Source organism: Vipera ursinii, assembly GCF_947247035.1.
Source record: "Vipera ursinii genome assembly, chromosome: 1".
NCBI lineage: Eukaryota > Metazoa > Chordata > Lepidosauria > Squamata > Viperidae > Vipera > Vipera ursinii.
The window spans coordinates 147913848-147936626 of record NC_139512.1 but is presented as its reverse complement, the minus strand read 5'-3'; the positions used below and the strand labels follow the sequence as shown (position 1 = coordinate 147936626).

The 22779-nt window shown below is 39.4% G+C and overlaps 1 protein-coding gene across 2 annotated transcripts in view; it reads right to left on the bottom strand.

Moving 5' to 3' along the window:
- Positions 1-761: 761 nt before the first annotated feature.
- GPD2 (glycerol-3-phosphate dehydrogenase 2) overlaps positions 762-22779 on the bottom strand; it is a 95132-nt gene continuing 73114 nt past the window's right edge. Inside the window, exons 11-20 of one of the 2 annotated variants that reach the window (XM_083350451.1) lie at positions 22171-22364; positions 16737-16871; positions 16235-16410; positions 15415-15546; positions 14352-14510; positions 11751-11863; positions 10762-10840; positions 10545-10643; positions 4273-4394; positions 762-4181 (exon numbers count right to left, since the gene is read on the bottom strand). In XM_083350451.1, coding sequence (XP_083206577.1) covers positions 4157-4181; positions 4273-4394; positions 10545-10643; positions 10762-10840; positions 11751-11863; positions 14352-14510; positions 15415-15546; positions 16235-16410; positions 16737-16871; positions 22171-22364 — 1234 coding nt within the window. In that variant the 3' untranslated portion in view covers positions 762-4156. Of the gene's footprint in view, positions 4395-10544; positions 10644-10761; positions 10841-11750; positions 11864-14351; positions 14511-15414; positions 15547-16234; positions 16411-16736; positions 16872-22170; positions 22365-22779 lie in introns of both variants that reach the window. The other variant, XM_083350452.1, reaches the window with a different exon arrangement.

Genomic DNA, 22779 nt, shown 5'->3' with positions numbered 1-22779 from the left:
TGAAAACTAAAGTCCCCATTACAGATTCACTTCAATAGGCTCACTTTATCCTAAATTCTTCACGGGCTCTAAATCTATCGAAGAACAGCAACCTCTTCCTACTGAGAGGTCGCACCAGAAAAAAAGCATTAATAAATTTAATAAAACTAAATTTAATACACATTTTAATAAAGATACTGCTTGGTAGAAGAAAGGCAGTGGAACTTTGGAAGTTTTGGATAAAATGGTAGATATGGAAAGATGCTTTTCTGTCATGCTACTTGTTATGCAATAAAGGTTGTGTCTGTTTGTGACAAGGCAAGCACGTATCCCAGATGCAAGAATTTTTTAATTACATGCTCATGCATGTATGGCTACAAAGTGTACAAAAAAAAAAATCTTACTCCAAGAGTAAATTAGGAACTATAAAAGAATATGACAATTATAACATTTTCATTAAAAATTTATAAACAGGTTTGCTGATTTACTTTCACCGAAAATACATGGCCTTTTTCCATGTCAGAACATTTGTCAGGATTTGGCGACTCTGGGCTAACCTGACATGCAAGATGATCAAAATGGATTATGTAATCTTTTCCATTTATTTCTATTGATTTTAATCATGATAAAATTCATCAGGGTGGGCTGGGAACGTGGCACCTGAGGAGAGGTGGTTAAATGAAAATTTTTTAAAAATTAAAAAGTCTAAACAGGAGACAATCTGTCATTTGCTTATTATTATTATTATTATTATTATTATTATTATTATTATTATTAGGAGGAGAAGTGTGGAATGTTGTAGTAGCAACAAAACACGACAATGACAATATCCATTATTAATACTGCATGACAGACTTCTCTTTAATTTTTCCTTCTAGATATAAAGTTAAGGTCAAGAATTCATATCATTTCTTAAAAACTGAGGTTTAAGGGATTGTTTTAAACTTTTTTTAATCACAAGCAAAGAAAAGAAATCAAGGAAAAAAGAAGGTATCTGGGGGTGGGGTTTCCGAGCTAATCAACTTTATTTCCGTAACTGCCACTAACATCAAAATGCCAACGTGGACCATTTTAATCAGTTTTATTGATTCATGCTTTCAGATCTTATTCAGTTAAAAACAAGGCACATTAAATACATCCTCTTATTGCTCTATAAATGCATGCAGCTCATTCTGTATATCAAAAGTAATAAATAATGGCAATAAAACACCAAGACAGTTATAAAAATGACAACCCAGCCTCAAACACAGTATTTAGCAGTCCAATCCTGAACAATAACCCAGCACAATACATAAAAGTGCCAGATGGAAAAACATGCGGTATATGTATATGTATACATATGCATATATGCATAGATAAATGTGTGCTTACCTATTCATACCCACACACAACCACTACAGAACACCCTGCTCCTGTATTTCTTTGTTTTTGAAACAATTGTACAGTAGTATGACATTAAATTACTGTTAGACAAAAACGAGCTTTGTGCTTCCTATACATTCATGTATATCCCCTTCCAAATATACAAACAAATACAATCACAAAGAAACCAAGTAATTCCGAGAGTCTACTTTTAACTGAAGTGAGCAACTGTAAAATGATGTAGGGGAATAACACTTTCCCTTCCCATAGGAAGAAGATGGATGTGTTGGCTAAAACATTTCCTACAGTTCAACTTGTTTTATGCAGGCGATGCCTAAAAGAAATCATGGCTTTTTGATCATGGTGTAATGGCATCAGTAGGAAAACATGACAGACCCTGTGAAGAGACCTTTGCTGGGTTAAGGACAAACATTAGGCATTACTCCAACTTCTGGTTATCAGAGAAGTCTATTTGTAAAGGTGTGCACTCAAATACTCGTTAAAACTCTTTGCTAAGAACTATGGTAGATACTGTGACCAGTAAGGGTTTTCTCCTTAGTACAGGGGGGTCAAACTTGCCATGTCACATGACATGTCACAACTTTTTCCCCACTGCCACAGCTGGGGTGGGCATAGTTTCAGCATGACGCATCAAGCCCGTGGGCCGGCAGTTTGACACCCCTGCCTTAGTATGTATCAGCCCTATGATCCTCAGCCTCACTATATTTTGGGTGCTTGCTTAACTCTTAATGTTTCACACGGACAAGATGCACTTGGCTCCATGTATCTGCCATTAATCTTTTGCCTCAAACACTGAAAAATGTTGCATCCATTATTAATTAAATGTGTAACGGCCGGCATCTCAATGGTTTTTCTGGACCTCTTCGAACTTCAGCAATCTTCAAAGAGTTACTTATAATAGCTTTTTGTTAAGGTTTGGCATTTTTTGGTCAAAGCAAAATGGAACGAACTGAAAAGTGCTATGTAAAAATCATCCAATATATGTTGGTGATGGGAGGTAGGGGAGGAGGAGAAAGATCTACCCCAAAAAATACCCCAACTCTTTGTACTCAAAGAGAGATCTCCTACTGTCAAGTGCAGGCCCAGTTTAGGCCTGTATTCCAAGTCATTCTGAAGTGCTCCAGGCCTAAAGAGGATGAGATTCTTGCCTCTACTCTTAACCTATAAAACACAGGGTTGACATTTCTTGATCATAGCAGTAACTTATATGGGAAATGGTTTGCCGAGAATTTTGCTAGAGGGCATTTTAGAATGCTGCCTTTTAATATCCTTTATGAAGATCTTGCTCCTTTCCTTCCATGCTGTCTAAATTTCCAAATAGAAAATAGGAGTGCTTCATGCTAATGGCTGGGCTGGGCTGGGCAATGTCTACTTCTAGCAAGAGATGCCCTTAATATATTCAAATTTTCAATATAGAGGAATTCTGAATTTTAACTTCATTTTTATACTGAGACCTTATAAAGGGGCCCTTTCCTATAGGTTGCTCCGAAGAGTGAAGAAATGCACTGCACTGAAACACTAACATAAGTAAATGACAGAATTTGGGTCTGCTGGTTTAAGTACTACAACTCCTACTGATCTATAAATTGCATTGGAATATTATTATTAAAACCTGTATCAAACCACGAATGAGCAAGGCCATCAGAGGTACAAAGACAAAATTTCCACGGTAACATGACTTTGTTCCTTTTTTAGGTTTGTATTTTGCTGTAGTTTATTTTCTAAATAGCAAAAGGCACACCTTTTAGTGATTTTGCTATTAATTTATTGTTGTAACCTGGAAGCATTTTTTTTTACCTAAATTCATTTTAAATAATATGTACAAGTATTTTTTTTAGAAAATAGCCTAAATCTGAACCAGCAATCCTAGCAAGAAAGTAATGTAATCTTGCCTAATATTTCTTCACTATTTTTCTGAGGAGTTATGGGGTACCTACCTACCACAAATAAAATAAGATTTCAGAAACCTTTTTCTTATGAAAATTTCAGAGCAAACCAAAACCACCCACATGATACAGGATTTAGCTCTTTTTTTTTAAATTCATAAAATGTACCAAGGAAGGAATGGCAATTTTTTTTTTTGCTGTAAAGTAAAAAGCACCATTTGATATGTTTATTTTCTATTTTATGCTGGCTTTTTGCGTTTAGGACACTTTTGAAGAATTACAATTGTATCACTGCAATTCCTTGGTTGGACATTATACTTCTATTTTGGGATACAGTCTATGAAAATTCTAAATGCAAGCACTCCCCTCCATGATAAATCACTCATTTTTATGGCATGCGCTTTTTAATAGACTGTGGCCATTATAAAAAATGTTTGTACCAAAGTTCTAGGCAAGCGATGAATATTTAGCACAATGTACTTCTCTGAAAGAATGGGGAGGGGGAAAAATGTATCTGGAGATTTAACCCCAAAAAATCCATTTTTAAAATACTAAACTAAAGGCATGCTGGCATTGTCCACTTTTGCCTGGTTAATGCATCTAAAGGCAGAAGGAGAATGGAGAGACCCTATTAATGTAGAAGAGGAATTATTTTTGCTTTTGTATAAATGCAAAAAAGAAATCTACATTCATGTCTGCTTATCACATGGATCCCTTGCCATGGCTCGAGTGTTCGTCTCCCAGGATTACCCCAGGGGAAAAAAAAAAGATGGACTGTTTCTTCTTTTCATAGTCTTGTTTGCCACAGATTCTAGAGAAAGCCAGTTCAACAGACCCCCAGTCAAGTAGACTCTTCACACAAATGTAAAAAGGAGAGCTGTACAATGTGACTTTCTGCACACAGTTGCTCAGAAGGAGGAGACGCAGAAACATCTGAAAGCAGTGGAATGTTTTTCAGCATTGAAAGAGGCAACCAGGGGGCGCACCTTTTTATAGCTGTAAGCCCCTCCACCTCCCGACTCACAGTCCACCACAACTCCGGTCCACTGAAATCACTTCCCGCTGCTGAATGTTTTCCTCAGCTGCTTTCATAAGTACGGCAAGCCGGCTTCCAGATACATATCCTTTCTGAATAGCAGTCATGAGCTAAAGAGGCAAGACAGAGAAAGCTTTAAACTCAGTACTCTGCGTCACTGCATTATTAGACAATACCTTTATCTCCACATCCCTGCTTAAAAGCCTTGCCTTATAATTTGGCATATCTCTACTTAACTTGATGTTGTCCAGTTTTCCTAAAAAATTTTCAACATTATTTATGCCCCAATGACTTGAGAACTGCCCTACTTCCTGGAAATAAAAGATGGCAAAAGGAAGACCAAGATCCAGCTTATCGGTTTGACAAAAACAGAGCAAAAAGAGACATGCTTTTTTCTACCCTCCCAACAAAAAAGTAACTACCCTATAATATTGAATCAGTCTCCGTCTTTATTTTTATTTCCCATTTGCCCCATCAAACCCTGTATTCCTTTTCCTTCTGTTTTGTAAACCAAAGGGTAGGGAAGGATATGTAAACCACTCTGACATACATTTTTCTCTCTCTCCTGAACGACAGAATAAAAATGGTTTCAACTACAACATCAGAAGCGGCAACGTAAATACATCTTTTTAAGGATAGACAGTTCCATGGAAATAAGACAGCAGGATAAACAGTTTTCACTTCTTACACCAGCCTTCCCCTATCTGGGGCGCTTCCAGATGGATGGGCCAATTCCCAGAATTCCCAGCCAACATGGCCTCTGCCGAGAATCCTAGAAGTTGATGGCCGTGTATTTGGAGGGCTCTCTTACATTACAGCCAATTCAAATAAGCTCCCTCTTAAACAAATATGGCACTCTTTCCAGCATCGTACTCTCCCTAAGGAATTTGAGGAGAAGAAAGCTAACAGATTGAAGAGCAAGCCTGGAGAAGGTTGAAACGTGGCCATGAAATGAGACTACTGCTCTTAAAAATATTTAAAAGTAAATTCTATAGCTTTGGAGCTATAAATAAGAGATGCGCGTACAATTAGGTGAGGTTTTTTTTTTAATAATTGGCATGATTTAAATCATACAGCAGATTTTTCAACTGCTCTCAAAAATGTTCAGAGAACAGGCTGCTCTTTCTTTCTTTCTTTTTCTTTCTCTCCTTCCTTCCTTTCACATTTCTGCATTTAAGATTCAACAGTGCTTTTATCTGCAGCCCATCTTGAGAGAGACAATTACCATTTTCCTTTGCCTTGATCTTGTTTGTTTAACGTGACATGCAGTGAAGAAAGGGCTGACATGGACCCGAAATCCCCAGCATTAATTTATCTCATGTTCTGCATTCATCATTGCCACAGCGCAGGAAGGACCTGGCAGTCAATTGAAAAACCTGACCAAGAAAGGCTCTGCAAAAATAAACCTGGCGAACAACTGAAAACAAATAAGCAGCTGCTTGCATAAAAGGAGTCAAAGGGACACTTGGAAAGATTTTGCAAGTCTCTCTACAGCCCTCAAATGTGTATCATGCCACATAGGAGTTTTGGGGGAAAAAACAGGCACGTGCTCTTTTGTTCTACTTCACACTAAATTATCCCCTCTGATTCACAGAATAATGGAACAGTTTATAGGACAAATGATACCGAATAGCTCAATTCCAATGTCATCGCAAAAGCAGGATAGTTTAGCAATAAAAATGTACTGCAAGCTCCTGCTGATACCTCTTTCTTCCCCATCCTGCGAACTGACTTCCTATCTGTTCATTTGCCGATCTTCTCCTCCCTTTGCTGGTTTTTGGCAACCACAGATCACCACATCTAGAACTGGGGATCCCTAGGATTACTATTGGTTGTATTTTTGCCTCTGATGTGGCATGGGGCTGCCCTTGAGGACCACCCGGAGGCTCCAACTGGTACAGAATGCAGCCGCGAGAGTTGTGTTGGGAGTCTCCCGATACTCCCATGTTACACCTCTGCTCCGTGAGCTGCATTGGTTGCCAGTTGTCTTCCGGGTGAGATTCAAGGTACTGGTAATGGTGTTTAAGGCCCTACATGGCAGGGGTCCGGAGTACCTTAGGGAACACCTGCTGCCGGCATCAACTTCCCTCCGCCCTGTGCGTTCCCACAGAGAGGGCCTCCTCAGGGTGCCACCGGTCAGAGAATGTCGACTGGTGGCCCCCAGGGGGAGATCCTTCTCTGTGGGCGCCCCAGAGCTATGGAATCGGTTGCCGGTTGAGCTCCGGATGGCGCCCGATCTTCGCTCCTTTCGTCGCGATCTAAAAACATTTTTATTCGAACAAGCCGGCCTGGCCTGATGGGGGATTGGTGGGGTTTTTTATTGTTGTTTTATTGGGGTTTTAATATTGTATTTACTGTTTTAGTGGGCATATATTTAATCCTTTTTTAATTTTTGTAACTTTGTACTTTTATTCTTGCCCTGTTCACTGCCCTGAGTCCTTCGGAAGAAGGGCGGTATATAAATATTATTAAATAAATAAATAAATAAATAAATAAATAAATAAATAAATAAATAAATAAATAAGAAACCTACTTCAACCAACGAAGGTCTTAGCAAATGGACAGATTTATAAGGAAAGACGTGGTCCTTCATATAGTCAGTCTCCAATCTACTCAAGATTGTAGACGTCAATCCAAACATCTCACATAGTGACCAATAAGCAAGTGGGAGCTAGTGCAGATCTTTCAATGCAGACATAAAATGATGGCTGTGTTTCATACCATCTAGTAGCTTAGTTGCTGCATTGTACACTGTGTTGCCTAGACTTGCTTTTTCTGAAATAAATAAATAAATAAAATCTTGCACCAATTGTAGCTTTCCTACATTTTTCAGGTGTAGTCCCATGTAGGGCATATTCTAGTATTGAGGAAATGTAATCAAGGTGTGGATAATTGTCACCAAATCAACCAGGAAGGGACCCTCGACATTACAGTGTAAAGGTGTCGAAGGCAATTTTGTTGCTAGCAACAAATTCAATGGATGAAGATCAAGAAGCACTCTCAGATTGCAAAGCTGCTCCTTCTATGCGAACCAAAATTTCAATTTTTGATTTAAAAAACAAAAACAAAAAAACGTTAAGCCTCAACAGTTACACTTACACAGATTTACATTTACACTCTTTCAAATTCCACCACGGTAAAGAATGCAATCACATTTTTTGTTTATTGGCAAGAAACAGCCAAGTCAAAAGAGGAAAGTGGTAGAGTTCAACATTAGTGGAACTTTTATTTTGCTGCATATGAATGAGTAAATATATGCCCTCGGTAGTGAAAATAATGCGGTTCTGACTTCCTCTTTTTTTTAATTTATAAAAAGGAGGTATTAGCAAATAGGTGCACAAGAAAGAAAGACGAAAGCTAGAAGACAACAATTGTAATTCCCAAGGTTCAAATATCCAACTTCAGGAGCAAACTGAGCAAACAAAAGATCAAGGCCCACGTTGGATTGGCAAAAGGATTAAAATACTAAAGAAGGAACATGCAGGGAAGTGAACATTACTTGAGAAATACTGGAGCCCAACCAATTCCCAATACACATGCCAAATGCTTCACACTCCCTGATATAAGAGGTATTTATTGATTTTTATCCTCCCCGCCTTATTACTTTTTTACCAATAACTCAGGGTGGCAAATATATCCAACACACCTTCCTTCTCCTATTTTCCCACAGTAACAAACCTATGGGGTAGGTTGGGTTGAGAATGAAGGACTAACCCAAAGTCACCCAGTCAGCTTTCATGTCTAAGGCGGGACCAGACATATTATTATACTACACGGTACACTATATTATATCATTTACTAACAGAATAACAGAGTTGGAAGACATATTGGAGGTCTTCTAGTCCAACTCCCTGCTCAAGCAGCAAACCCCATACCATTTCAGACAAATGGTTGTCCAATCTCTTCTTTAAAATCTCCAGTGTTGGAGAAACCACAACTTCTGGAAGCAAGTCGTTCCACTGATTTAATTGTTCTATCAGGAAATTTCTCCTTAGTTCTAGGTTGCTTCTCTCCTTGATTAGTTTTCATCCATTGCTTCTTCTCCTGCCTTCAGGACAAGAGAGAATAGCTTGGCTCCTTCTTCTTTGTGGCAACTCCTGAGATATTGGAACACTGCCGTCATGTCACCCCTCATCCTTCTTTTCATTAAACTAGACATACTCAATTCCAGCAAACGTTCCTTATATGTTTAATCTCCAGTCCCCTAAACTCTTTGTTACTCTTCTCTGTACTCTTTCTAGAGTCTCAACCTCATTTTTATATCATGGCAACCTAAACTGGATGCACAATTCCAAATTTCATATTTTATATATCATTAGAGGTTAAGGGGAGGGACATATGCCTTGGTGGAGCAGTGGGCTAATGCCTCCTTAAGTAACATCAGCTGCCTGCAATTAGTGCAGGTTCGAGTCCCACCAGGCTCAAGGTTGACTCAGCCTTCCATCCTTCTGAGGTAGGTAAAATGAGGACCCAGATTGTTGGGGGCAATAAGCTGACTTTGTAATAATGCCGCTTGGGGGTGTTTGTGAAAGCCCTAATAAGCAGGCATATACATAGAATGAAGGCTACTGCTAAGCTTGTAAGCCGCCCTGAGTCTTCGGAGAAGGGCGGGATATAAATGGAATTAAAATAAATAAATAAAAAATAAAAATATACAGCAATTTAAGTAGCTGTTCTTAGAGAGAATACAATGCATGACAATGAGTCGGGCTAAACCAAGAGCCAAACAGCAACAACAATGCAAAACTTATTTTTTTTACCACAGGAAGAAAGTCTTGTTTCTTCAACAGAGGACATTGTTGGCTCTAGAAGGGTAAATTTCCCTCCAACTTGCATTTTAATGATTTACAGACTTATTTTTAAAAACCTCGCAGTAAAATGACGAACTGAAGGTTTCTCAGAGGAAAATGTAAATTATTGTTCCTATTGCTAATGATCCCACTTGTGGGTATCAGTCCAATTCAGGACAGAACTTCAATATAGGCGATAATTATTTAGATACACTCTGTTTGGAGAACCCTCCAATTGTACGGTTATAACAAGCTTTGCCAAGTTTTTGGCACCATCTGGAGACTCATTTCTATTCCTAGAACATAGAGGTGAATTTATGCTGCTGTGCCTCTTTTCTTGTTTTTACAGGGTTTTTTTTAACTGCTACTTTTTAGATGGGCTTATTGTTTTATAACCCATTTTAACAGGTGATAAATTTAAAAATAGTAGTGAAAAACAACACTGACAAAAAAAACAAACCCTGGTTGAGCAGAGTCAGAAAAGGAAGGTGAAAATTGACTGGTGCTTAAAAAAAAGGCAGAAATTGCTGGAGCAATTCAAAATCTAAAGTGTTGATTAATATATTCAGAAACCAAAAATGCAACATTTTGCCCAATGCCGTACTTAGCACTAGCTACAACTGTACTGTAGAAAAGTTCCCCAAACTGGGTGTTAACTACTGAAAGTTCCTATCCTGAATAGCAACACTATGAGTAATAGCCCCAAAGTGGGATCAGGAGCAACTGATTCTATACTTTCCTCTGACTGGACAATTCCTGCTTATAAGGAATCTTTCAAAGATTCCAAGTAACAAGGTAAAGGTCAGATTTTAATAAAGTCTGACAAGAAAGCCTGAAAGCCTTCCTGCTTTACCTTTTCCAGACGATGACCTGAAATAATTTCACCACTTTTATTTTTGGTATTTGGGGCAATTCTCCCTCTTTCATACTTCTATAATACTGTGCAGCTAACAGCAGAGGCCTCACACCATAAGATCAGCCCGACATATGAGCCTCTCTCCTACCTGTCCAAAATAGCTTCATATCTGGTATACATGCAAGTTAACAGAGCTAACGGGATGCAGCATAAATAGGTGTAAGAAGAGACTGGACAACCGCTTGTCTGAAATGGTATAGGGTTTCCTGCCTGAGCAGGGGGTTGGACTAGATGACCTCCAAGGTCCCTTCCAACTCTACTATTGTTATTGTTATTTAATATGCAGACATTCGATGTGTGTTATGTTTTAGTGACAGAAGGTAATTCATTTGACTGATTTGATTTCCTCTAACTGAATCAAAGAAATACTTTCCATTTTGCATAAGCTAAGGTGTGGCTTCCATTTTAGACTAATATCTGCCAGAAATTAATGCCTGTACACTTTCCCCTCCAATATTAATGAACTGAACATTATGAGTATTGCGAGGCTTTTTTTTATACCATTATATTAGATTGATATAGATATACGTGTATAAATTAAAAGAAGTACTCACTTGCAAAAACTCGTTGAGCTCAACCTGCCCATTTTTGTTCAAATCCACTTCATTCAAAATCTCATGGAGTGCACTTTCATTAATTTGAAGGTTGATGCTCTATAAAATATATGAAAGGGAGAAAAAAAATCTCACAAGGCTGGATTAAAAACACACTATTAATATCATGCCAGGCAATTCCAATGAATTAAAAAAAAAGAACAAAGTGAAATGTTACCTCTAGCACACGCTGCACATCCAATATAGTAATAAAACCTTTGCAATCTTTGTCAAACATGTGGAATCTTTTTTTATACCTGCAACATAGATAATGCATGAAAAAGCTATACCCTGACATACTGCACAAGCAATTTTAAACCAGCAAAGAAAAACCTCACTTAAGACATAAAAAAGGATTTTCAACTGGCTTGATCAATGCACACCTCAACTCCCTCAAACTTCCCTTCTTATAATGCTATTACTTTCCACTGCAAAAGCCAAAGAGATGCTATACTCCACAGGTCTTCAAACTTGGCCCTTTTATGACTTGTGGACTTCAACTCCCAGAATTCCTCATCCAGGCATGCTATATTCCTATGGAAGACATGGTTCCACACCCAAGGACAGCCAAATCCAATCTTGGCATGGACAAATTAAACAAATCTTAAAATGAAGGGTGGGGAAAGTCTTTTGCCTATAGCCATTCAGGTGTGACTCACTTAACAGCTGCCTTGCTTAGCAACAGAAATTTTAACGCCAGGCTAAAAACTGGGAGACCGTGAGTTCCAATCCCGCCGTAGTCACGAAAACCATCTGAGTGACCTTGGGCCAGTCTCTCTCTCTCTCTCTCTCTCTCTCTCTCTCTCTCTCTGTCCAATCTACCTCACAGGGTCGTTGTGGGGAAGACAGGAGACGGAAGGTAAATGTTTGCTGCCTTGAGTTATTTGCAAAAATAATAAAGGAGGGATACAAAGAAATAAAAAATAGTTTAATGGCCTCTACCTTTTTCTGACCCAGGATGAAAATACAATTATGTATGAATTTCTCAGAGAGGGGATAATATCATTCAAATATACCGGGGGGGGGGGGAGGAATCAGGATATGGGCAAATACATAAATCAAGCACAACTCAGCTCGCAGGGCTGATGACCCCCATTTCAGATACCTCATATGATACATCCAAATCCCTGGAAACTAAGTAGCAGTCATTTGCCCTGTGTAAGTTACCTGTCAATATCTCCTGGGGATAAAGTGATTTCACTCCGATCTGTCAGTTGCTCCGACCTTGCCTTGTAGCCCATTTCATAGTACAGGAACCTTTTTGCCGTGGCAAGCTCTTCCTAAGAGGGAGAGCACACAACCTGAGCTCTAGGGTAACAGCAAATATTTACATTCTGAATTTCCCCTTTGCTGGAATGTTTTATTGGCTCCTTTCACTTAATTGTAATTGCTGGTCCTTAGAGGAATATCAGCAGTTGATGACCAAAAAGTGCTTAAAGGTGAACAAGGTAATTAAGATTAGGCAGCATTTCATGCTTCAGCTAGATCACTGGTTTGGTGGTACAAGTGTTGATTATCAAGTGATAATTACCCCGGGAGACGTGCAAGGTAAAGAATTTTTAGGGATGTTTCATGCCCTTAATCCATACATGCAACTCACAGCGATGTCAGCAAGCCTTGCACTTGCAGACAAAGGGGCCAGGAGATGGCCTTTAACTTTTAGTACAATGAATGCCCTAAGTGAGATGTTTAATGCGTTTAAGTTCTTGTAGGCTTATGGCACGTGCTGATTACTCTCTTCAGGCAGCACGGTAATGATGGAGCCAATAATTTGGAAATGGCAAGCTCGCGCCTTCCTTCCTCTACTAGAAGTTCCCAATGTTTACAAACAAAACAAATATTAAAAATAAATTGCATTAAAATTTCAATACATTTTTATTAAAATAAAAAGGTCAGAGACAGGGGTCTCCAACCTTTCCAGCTTTGTATACCGGGCGGGGATCGGTTCCGTGCAAGCAGTGGGCGGGCCTGGGTGCTCATGCGCGAAACTCCATTTGTGCGAGCAGCGGGAGCACACTACCCGCTTGCGTAAATAGGGCTTCCTGCGTAAATGGGGTCCGCCGCTCGTGCCAACGGAGCTGCTGCGGCCGTGTGCTTGTCCGCCGCTTGCGTGGCCCGCTTCTGAATAGGCCGCAGCCTGGGAATGAGCCCTAGCCCTGGGGTCGGGGACCCCTGACTTAAAAGATGGTTTCGAAAGCAATGAAAACGTAACAAGCAAAACATAACAAGCAAAACATAACAAGCAAAACAAATTAGATTCAAATCAACAGTCTGGCTCAGTACAAAAAGGGGTGATGTTAACCGCCTTCCTAAAAGCTAATGGCCCCTCGCCATGCAGGGAATGTGTTCCAAGGAAGCTAAGCGACAAAAGAGTTGGCTTGATTCTGGCTGACAGCCAGATGAGCTCATGGCAACTGTAGGTGAACCTCCTTCATGATCTCAGTAAGCAGAGAGGGACATTTGAAGAAAGGCCACCCCCCCACACACACACACACCTTTTATCATTGTCTGCTTTATGCTGCCTTTTATGCTCAAAATCCTGCACTTGAAAACAGGCACCTATAACTGAAAGCAGCTATCCAGCTGGGAGAAAGGAGCCCTCAGCACAGCATGCAGGCCAGGTAAGACTGCATCTTTTATTTTCAAAAGACTGGGAATAAGACCCAAGAACTCCTTTTCAAATAGTCAGGGTAAAAAAAAAAAAAGTACTTTGCAACACCAGTTATCTCTCTCGTGCTGAAGCCAGCGTGCACATTGCTGCCTGCGTGAAGGGCTTCTCAACAAGCCCTCAATGCTACATTTGTGGATGTTTGTTTAGGACAGGGGTCGGCAACTTCGGCTCTTTTATGACTCGTGGACTTCAACTCCCAGAATTCCTGAGCCAGCTATGCTGGCTCAGGAATTCTGGGAGTTGAAGTCCACGAGTCATAAAAGAGCCGAAGTTGCCGACCCCTGGTTTAGGAGAATCAGGGCTTTTTTCTCATAGAACGCCCAGAACGGAGTTCCGGCACCTTTTTTTGGATGAAACCTTGTTGGGTAGGCAAGGTGGGTTGTATGATGTGTGTGAGTTCCGGCACCTTTTTTTTTTTTTACAAAAAAAGCACTGAGGAGAACTACAGGTGTATGCATTTCGGGGTGGGGGGGGAGGGAGGGAGAAATACTTGGCCTGTAACTTCTGGGCATTCATTTCCTTACTTTAATCATATCTGCACAGGGCTTTGTTTTTCCTACAGATACGTGCGTGCTGTTTATGGTGGGAAGAGAGTTCCTGCAAGGAGTGGGGGGGGTCTCCCATTTTTCAAAACAAGACTGTGTGGTAAAGAGCTGAGCTGGGAGATTGGCATACTGCACACATAATTTTCAGTATTTTTTTAACCATCGTTGGTCACCTATGCCGTAGCAGGCTCTGATCCGTACATTACAGCAAGAAGAAGTGGATCAGGGTTCAATGTTCAATGTAAGAACTGCTAACTCAAGTTCCAAGTCAAAAAACAAAACAAAACCTATTAACCAAAAGTAATGACTAGTGATACATATGAACAGTCCCTTTGATGGAGCCCACAGCATTCAGTCAACTCTATATGACTGAGCGTATGTGTGTGTAGGGGGGGTGGGAGGTTGCATATGAGCCTCCCTTACTTTGTCCAGAAACATGAACCATCACGCAGCCCTTGGTTACTGAGAAAACTTTCCACCAAAGTCAAGTAACTCCTTGGAAACATTCTCATAAGCTTTTTCTGATTAGGAAACTGGGAGCCTCTTCAGTACCTTCTTCTTCTGTTCACTCCATCTCAGTTTCTTGCCCAATATCTCAACGATTCTTGGTAAGGCTTCGTCGGCAGCTTGGACATTCAGAAAAGCCAAACGAGTGCGACGCGCAATTATGTCCACTGCAGTGCAAGCATATTCACCGATGGCATACTCGATCTAAAATGTTTTGAAAAAGAATAACAGCTTCAGTCTGAGAAATTTACACAAAAGAAATTACATGCTAGGTTAATCTGATAACAATCCATGTTGGAATTATCTACCACCATTTTTACTCTAGAGCAATTTATCTAGGCTACTTAACCCAACTTTTCGCCCGTTACAAGAGGTCTCTCTCCCCACATTGATTGAGCAAACTTGTATGTTTCGGGGAGAAGTTTTAACCTTACACGTAAATATCTAAACCAGCGGTCCCTAATCTTTCCAACTTCCACGTGAGCGGTGGGGAAGTCCGTGTGCACTCTATGTGCGCAAGCAGTAGGCACACATTGCTTGCACAAATGGAGCTTCGCACGCACACACTCTCACCTAGTGGAGCTGCATGTGTGTGCATGTGCTTGCCCACTGCTCGTTGAGGCCTGATTTTGAATGGGACCACAGCCTGGTACTGGACTGTGGCCTGGGGGTTGGGGACCCCTGATCTAAACTTCTCCAATCTTTTACCTTCTGCCAAAGAAGCTTCTTGGATGAGAAGCGAAACGTTCTCAAAGAAAAAAACCCAAGAAAGTCCAGCTGCCTTTTGGAAAAACACCTTTGGATATCCTACTGATTCCTTTTTCTAGATGTTTTTTTGGTCCCCATGCTTCTCATGATTCTGGTGAGATTGACTGATTTCCTACTGGTCACTGCATGTATATACCTTTCAGGTGTACTCTGCCATGACAGAGTAAAAATATTTCAGAATTTGCTATTAATGTCAGAATAAAACAAGCCTTTTTTTTCCTTGGTGATTACACGAGATAAATGAAGCTTCCAAATTTATATGGCAAGAAACAAACAGAACCTTCAAACCAAATGCAAGAAAGGAGGAAGAAGAGAAGCAGCAATACAAAACGTTTTGTACCTCTGACTCAATATATGGAAACTCTGAGACAAGACGTTTCCCAACAATAGGCCACCTCTTCCCAGTGACCTGGGCTACTTTTGCCACTTCAAAAGCCTTGTCCCCAAATGTATTTGCAAGATGTTGAGCAACCTGTAGAATTGAGAAGAAGTTAAGAGACTGATGCCTTTTGGAAGCGACCTCCATCTTGTTAGGAGTCATCCTTGAAAGCTCTCCCCTTGTCTGTGATTCAACAGCCAATCCAAGATGGTATCAAAGGCAAAAAGCCAACAAATCAAGAATAATAAGCGTGCAGACTATGAATAGTTAAAAATTTAAAAAGTAATCGATAATGTGATTTGTAGATAATCCCTAACCCCTTTGAATATTTTTTTTTAAAATCCTTTCTTCCAATGAACTAAGATCTGTACTGAGCTATAAAGGCAAGATACAAAGAATTTTGATTTAAGGTAATCTATCTACCTTTTCATCAAGTGTTTGTTTCGTCCTCTCCTTGCTTTCTACAATGGTTCTTCTCAATCACCATTTCTCTTTATTCCACTTCTTCTACTTCTCTTTTGACTGCTTTGCTGTCCTCAGAGCACTCACCAAGTAGTGAGCTGACTCACAACTTGGGGCTTTACTCACTCCCTTTGGTCTCTATTTATGTCACGGTCCGCAATCATATTTATAGAAACTGCCTCCACTCATTTTGGGTGAATTATTCCTCTGCTTCTATTTCATACTATTCAAGGGGATGGAACTTCAGAGTCAAGAAAGTTCCATTCGTACCCTTCAGCACAGAATTCTGTAGATTAACCTAAGTAAACAACAAACTCACCTCATTTTCAAGTCCATAATCTTGAACCAGGCGGATATAAAGGGTGGGGCTCCAACCCTCTGCACCCTGCAGGAGTAGTCCTACAGTTTTACAGGAACCGGCCTGAAGGTTATGAGTTTTTACTGCAACATCAATGGTATCCTGGGCCATTGAGCGATAGGTTGTCCACTTCCCACCTGGGAGTATCAACAAAATACAGTTAGTGTATAAAAATTGATCCCTTAAGCCTTTATTTAAAAACACACCAACTAAAGCTCTTAGAATGAAATAGTTCTATTGTACAGGAAGACAAGGCACCTGCAATCCTAACACAACACTACACTTATTGGAGAAAGCTGATGAGATCTGGCATCCACGTTATTTAGAGGGCATCAGTTTTCCAAATCTTCTTCTAATATTTCAGAACTGAGAACCACAGCGTATGTATCTGACCAGTTTCCTTCATATCACTAAGAAATAATTCCAACAAGAAAGAAAAGAATTAGAAGCAACATCCTAGTACCTGCGATAGTCACAAGGCCGCTGTCGCTAACATGCACCACATGATTTCGAGATATGGACTGTGTGTCTTTAGAATTGGGATCCGTCACAAGGGGACGGATCCCACTCCATGCTGCCAGAACATCTCCTCTCCTCACTGTAATTGGGGAAAAAAATAAGAAAACAAAAAAAAATCAGAAATACCATCTGAGGAAAGGATTTCAAAATAATATATGATTTAAATGCTGCCAGGTTAGAACGTAATCACAACTTTTAAAATGTCGTCTTGGGGAAAGAATACTGTTAGTTCCAACAAATTTTAATGAAGAAAGGCAGAGTGAAAGAGAGATACAAACTCAGTACAAGTTCCATCTTTTGATTCAATTTAACAAATAATTAAGCAGAAGACAAAATTATAGGAGTTTGGTAATAAAGCTTAAAAACAGGTTTTCTGAGGAAAAAAAGAGGTGCCAGTGAGGTAACTTGAAGTCTGGCCAAAGGAAAGCAAAAATCACAATGTCCTAAATCTCAGAATCTGGCAACCTCAATATTGGGATACTTAATAAGATTTTCCTTTTACAACAGGTATTTTTTTATGATTCAGCCTTGACTCATCCCTGGCTAAGCAATTAATTATATATTTAGCTTTCCTCTATTGTTTAGTAATTACACATACAGCTTACTTATGCCAAACGTCTCATTCACATAGCTCTATCCATGAAGATTTGGACATTATGTTTACAAATAGTTCTTGATACATTTTTAAATTTAGGATCTTCTACCTAATTCAGTGCTTGAGAATTCTCCTTATTGTTTTGAGTTTATATCCTCATTGTTTGGGACAAGTATCATCTATACAAGATCACTAACTATTATCAGGAACTCTTAAATCAATATCCCCAAAGCTTCCTCACAATTTGTATTTAAATAATTCAAAGACCTAACTACATTGCATGGCACAAGTTAATAGTTGCTAACTTAGGAAAACACCATTGTAAATTCTGAATTTGTGAAAATGGACTGCAACTCAACGTCAACATGTATAAACAAAGCATTTTAGCCTCCAGGGAAAAATCAAGTTAAACAGTGAATTCATAAATCTTACTATGTGGAAAATGCAATCTGCCTGGCCAGGAACTTTATAGGATGATTTTTATGAACTAGACTGCAATTGTTCATTATTTTATTTGGCCAAAACCTCAGGAAAGAGTACTGTCATCATTCTCTGCGGAAAGAGGCAGAATTTGTCAGGCACACTTTGCAGTTCAGAAAGGTCAAAAAATTTGAAATTGCTGTTTTTACTCTTTAAATTCTCTTCCTTGGTTTTTTTTTTAAAGACTAAAGTTATCTGGCTTCCTGTAGACCACCTCAAGGGGTCACAGAGATAACACAGGAGCAGTTTATTTTCACATGTCACTGAGGAAAAGAAAGAAAGGCTCATCCATCATTTTTCTCTGTAGTTTACTTCTTCTAGATTGTTTCTAGTTACTCATATTTCAGAGTAACATAAAAAAATACTAATGCGTTTTTCTTAGGATGGGGAAAGAAATGTAGCATCCAAATTGAAGAGGAAAGCCTAAGAATATCAAACAAGGATCCACCCAAATTTTCCACCCAAAGAACCAGACTGAAAAAAAAAATATTTTGTTTTCTTTACTTTTTGAATTTATTTTCTATTATGTATAATTCTCTAGTTGGGTTTTCATCATTTTTCCCTTCTGTCCTATGAAAAAAACTCAAAGTTTATAGCAAAAAGAAAAAGTCTGAAAAATGGCAAGATGCTTTTAATGAGTCTCCCCCACCCCCAGTTCTGTTTGAAGCCATTAACGTTAGAGAAAATTATGAAGGTCAGTATTAAAAAAAAAGAAGGAATGTGAAGTTGGATACAGGAAATCCCTGCTTTGTTGCCTTCACTGAGTGGCTATGGACTTCCCCATTTCCTCCTTTCAACTTACCCACAATTACAGGCTGTCCCAGATCTACTGTGGTTGATTCCTTACACCCACTTTAAAGTAATTAGTGCAATTTCTGTTGCTGCCTCTGCATAGATGGTTTTTGAGTGGCAAGCTGATGGCTGGGTGGGGTGTGTGTGTGGAGATGTAAACAAAATATTATTGCAAATTGAATAAAATCTTGCTTGGTCAAGGATTTCTGGAATTTCGGGAAAAGGCAATGGGAACTGCCCTAAGACTGTGACCACCAATTTTGTATTCTTTGTTTTTTTAAAAAAAACAGGCTTATGTGCTTCTTCCTCCACTTGTGATTTTGGGTAGACAATGGCAAGTTATGATTTCCACAACCAAGAAAAGGAAGAAGAAAAGGTGAATACACATAAGAAAAACAAAAGAAAGAAGCACGCAGCTACAGCTGCCGGTGCTTTCTAAGACCCTATCATAGCAAATAAAAAGCAAGTTATCCAGTTTTTTCTTTTCTCCTTGCAAAAAAACCTGACCTGTGTGATTAACATATTTATACAATCTTCAAAACATGTGCAATTCTCCCATACAGCTGAGCATGAGGTCAATCAACAGTATGCAAGTTCTTTCTTTGTCCCAACCCAGAAGGTGATCAATCTCTGTGTTTCATGCTCTTCAACTTTATGTGGAATAGTATAAAGTGGTCTGCAGAAGCCTAGTACCGCAACACTAAAAATGGACTATACCTTGATCCAATTATTTATTGACATCTCTAGAATATGATCGTGACAATATTGTACTTCGTGGCGAAAACAGATTCATCTCCTTTTCCTGCTTCCTATTGAGTTACTAATCCATTGAATGAATAAACTCAGCAGCCCCCAACCGTTTGGGCACCAGGGGCCAGTTCTGTGGAGAGGTTTTTCTGTGGCCAGGCGGGGGCGTGGTTTTGTGGGCTGCCTGGATCCCGCGGATGGGGCTTCGCTTGTTTGTGCAGCCTGCTTTCTGGCATGGCATGGTCCGGTGCTGGTCCACAGACCGGCGGTTGGCAACCCCTGAATTACCTCTCACCTCACATAAGCATTCGCGTAATTCTTTAAAAGTAAAACAAATAGAAAAAACACACAAGGCTATTTCTCTCTTAGCTCTCTATCATCCATGTACCGCCTATTCCCCATAAATAAAATATAGGCATGGAAGTCTAAATTACCGTTGTGATCTTCCTTCAGTGGACTAAAAACTCTTACACAGGCTTTTGCGTGTGAGTGTGCATGTGGGGAGGATTGTTTTAAGGACAATACTTTCACAAGGGTGTTAACAGAAAAATCAATAATGCCTTGTAAAAATATCTCAAAAGAACAGAAATCTAAGAAATCAATGTTGTTCTGCCAGGGTGTTTAGGCCACCAAAATGAAGTGCTAATCACTGAAATAAGATACCATATTACATTTATAAATTAATGAAACTAGAAAAAGCAGCATGTGTGACACTATAATTAAACAGCTGGAACACATCCAAGCCTGTGTAAGTTGATAACCCTGCCACTGTCTTTGGCAGCAAAAAGGCAGGTCTGCCGTGAGTTGATACGGCCAGCACAATTGCTAATTCTCTAACAGACAATCTATAAACACGACTAATTACACACGAGGAAAACAGTGCACAGCTCAGGTTGGTTACTTTCAAAAGCATTAAAATGCTCAAGAAAACTACTTTTGCAGAACTGCCTTGTAAATAATTAAATAAACAAACAACAAACAAATGCTGCCTTAATCAATTCTCCAAGCTGTAGCCTAGTAGAACCAACCACCTTGCCTGACAAACTTCAGCTCTTTTATTAATTTTTGCAAGAAAGGCCCTAATGATAATGGGTTTTCTCCCCTCCTCCTCCTGTAGACCATTTTCCTTTAATGGCTACAACAATAACAGAACTATCAATTATCCATTTCAAGGAAGAACAAACAAGCAATCTAGAATGTTCAGTCTTTTTTATTTAAAAAAAAAAGATTACGATTATGAGTATAAATTTACAAAGGGCAGGTCAGAGTCTGAATCTTTTTAGAGAATCACTTTAAAGGAGCTGGATGATTAAGGAACTTGGTAATGAAATCTGTTCAGGTCTCCCAGTTATCAAATCTCATTCTGGAAGGACAAACCACTAGAAAATCATTTAGGGTGCATCTCTACTTAAATAAACAAATGACAAAGTTCAATTTGTTTTCTATGAGTTTTATAAAAAATTTTTTAATCCCATTTATATCCCGCCCTTCTCCGAAGACTCAGGGTGGCTTACAATTTAAGCACAAACCAATGTGCTTAGCAGTAGCCTTCATTCTATGTATATGCCTGCTTGTTAGGGCTTTCACACACACCCCAAGCGGCATTATTACAAAGTCAGCTTAATTGCCCCCAACAATCTGGGTCCTCATTTTACCTACCTCGGAAGGATGGAAGGCTGAGTCAACCTTGAGCCTGGTGGGATGCGAACCTGCACTAATTGCAGGAAGCTGGTGCTACTTAAGGAGGCATTAGCCCACTGCTCCACCAAGGCTCTTCAGGGAGTGAAGGAGGAGAAAGAATGTATTTTATTAAAAAATCACTTTAGAACACAGTGGAAAGGTGCGTTCCTCAAACTAAGCCATTTTTTTAAAAAAACGAAACAATGGCAGGTGAGAGGGAAGTGGTTTTCTAAGGAATGTGATGGGACCACATTTTTAAAAGTTAATAGGGACTAACCTTAACTTACATCTTAATTCAATTAAAATTAGGTTTTGCCACATTGAAAATTAAAGGCTTTTTGAGAGTCACATGCAACACTAGGTTCTTCAAGTTGTGTCATCTTGGTTTAGAATAAAAAGGACATGACAGAAATCCAGTGCTGTAAATCCTGACTCTTTTAATAGATTGGCTATGCAAGAAAAGTGAATTGGTGCATGCTGCAATTATTCAATGTGGTAGCAGGGCTGTGCTGTGGAGTTTAGATATGAAAAACCAGGATTCAGACTCATAAACAAAGCCGTTTACCCTTCACAGAAGTGCTGATAGCACAGATATTCCCTGCAGAAGATCCTAATTGATAAGGTATCTCCATTGATACTATGGAAGCATCATAAATAAAGAGAAGGGCAGAACTGCGGCCAGTGTATGTCTTTTGTGTGCATGTAACTGGTACCTCCTATTAGCAGAACTCATTTAACACTGTGGAGTTCCAATGAAAGTCTTTCTTCCAACTTACTGATGGAAGTGGGGGGGAGGGGGAGAGAATGATCAAAATATATAATTTCTTCTAAGCCAAGGGAGGCATTCATAATGCAAAGGAACTTCTAAAAGTATGTTTTTAATATGAGTTACAAGTTACATGTAAAATGAAGCACAATTAGTACAGTTACTCTTCAAGGATATATTTTGATCCTGTCTGTTATTACAATTATGGTAAAAAAAAACTTTGGGAGGCAGGGATCATGTGCTCTTGTGATGGTCAAGTTGTATATTTCTGCCTTAAAGCGACGAATAAAATTACATTTTAATGTCACTGAAAATTACCTTCAACATCACAGCTAAGATAGTTGCGTACTTCTGTCAAAATGAAGTTGATATCTTTTTCTGTAGGTATCGGGTGATGGGTAACTTCAGTTGCAGTATCAGTAGTGCCAGCAATAGTCATCTTTTGCCATGGCAGGAAGAAAATCACTCGTCCATCACTAGTGGATGGGTCAAGAAGTCCCATATTGTCAGGGCTAGAAGAAGCCAACAAAAATATTACTTTTTTTTTTTCTTCCCAGGTTCTTTGAAAATGTTCCTTTGTAAAAGCTTCCTTAAAGCAAAATAGCAATGAGTACTACGTTATTAAAAAGTGCACCAGAGACATTGGAAGAGTACAGGCAATATTGCAATCATGGATTTGGATCTAATATTATGTTGACAGGTGTTTCATGCCCAAATTGCAGCAGATCTGGGTGCAAGTGTGACCGTCACTTGCAAAAAGGGAGAAACAAGAAGACCCTGAGACACAAGCTGAAGAACACCTGTAGCTCAGGGATGTAGCTCACAAACTGATTGTTCCTCAAAGTTCGGAACCTGCTGACACATCCTAGATAATACACATGCAATCATCCATTATATCTCTTCAGACTGTACTTGGGAGTTAGTGTC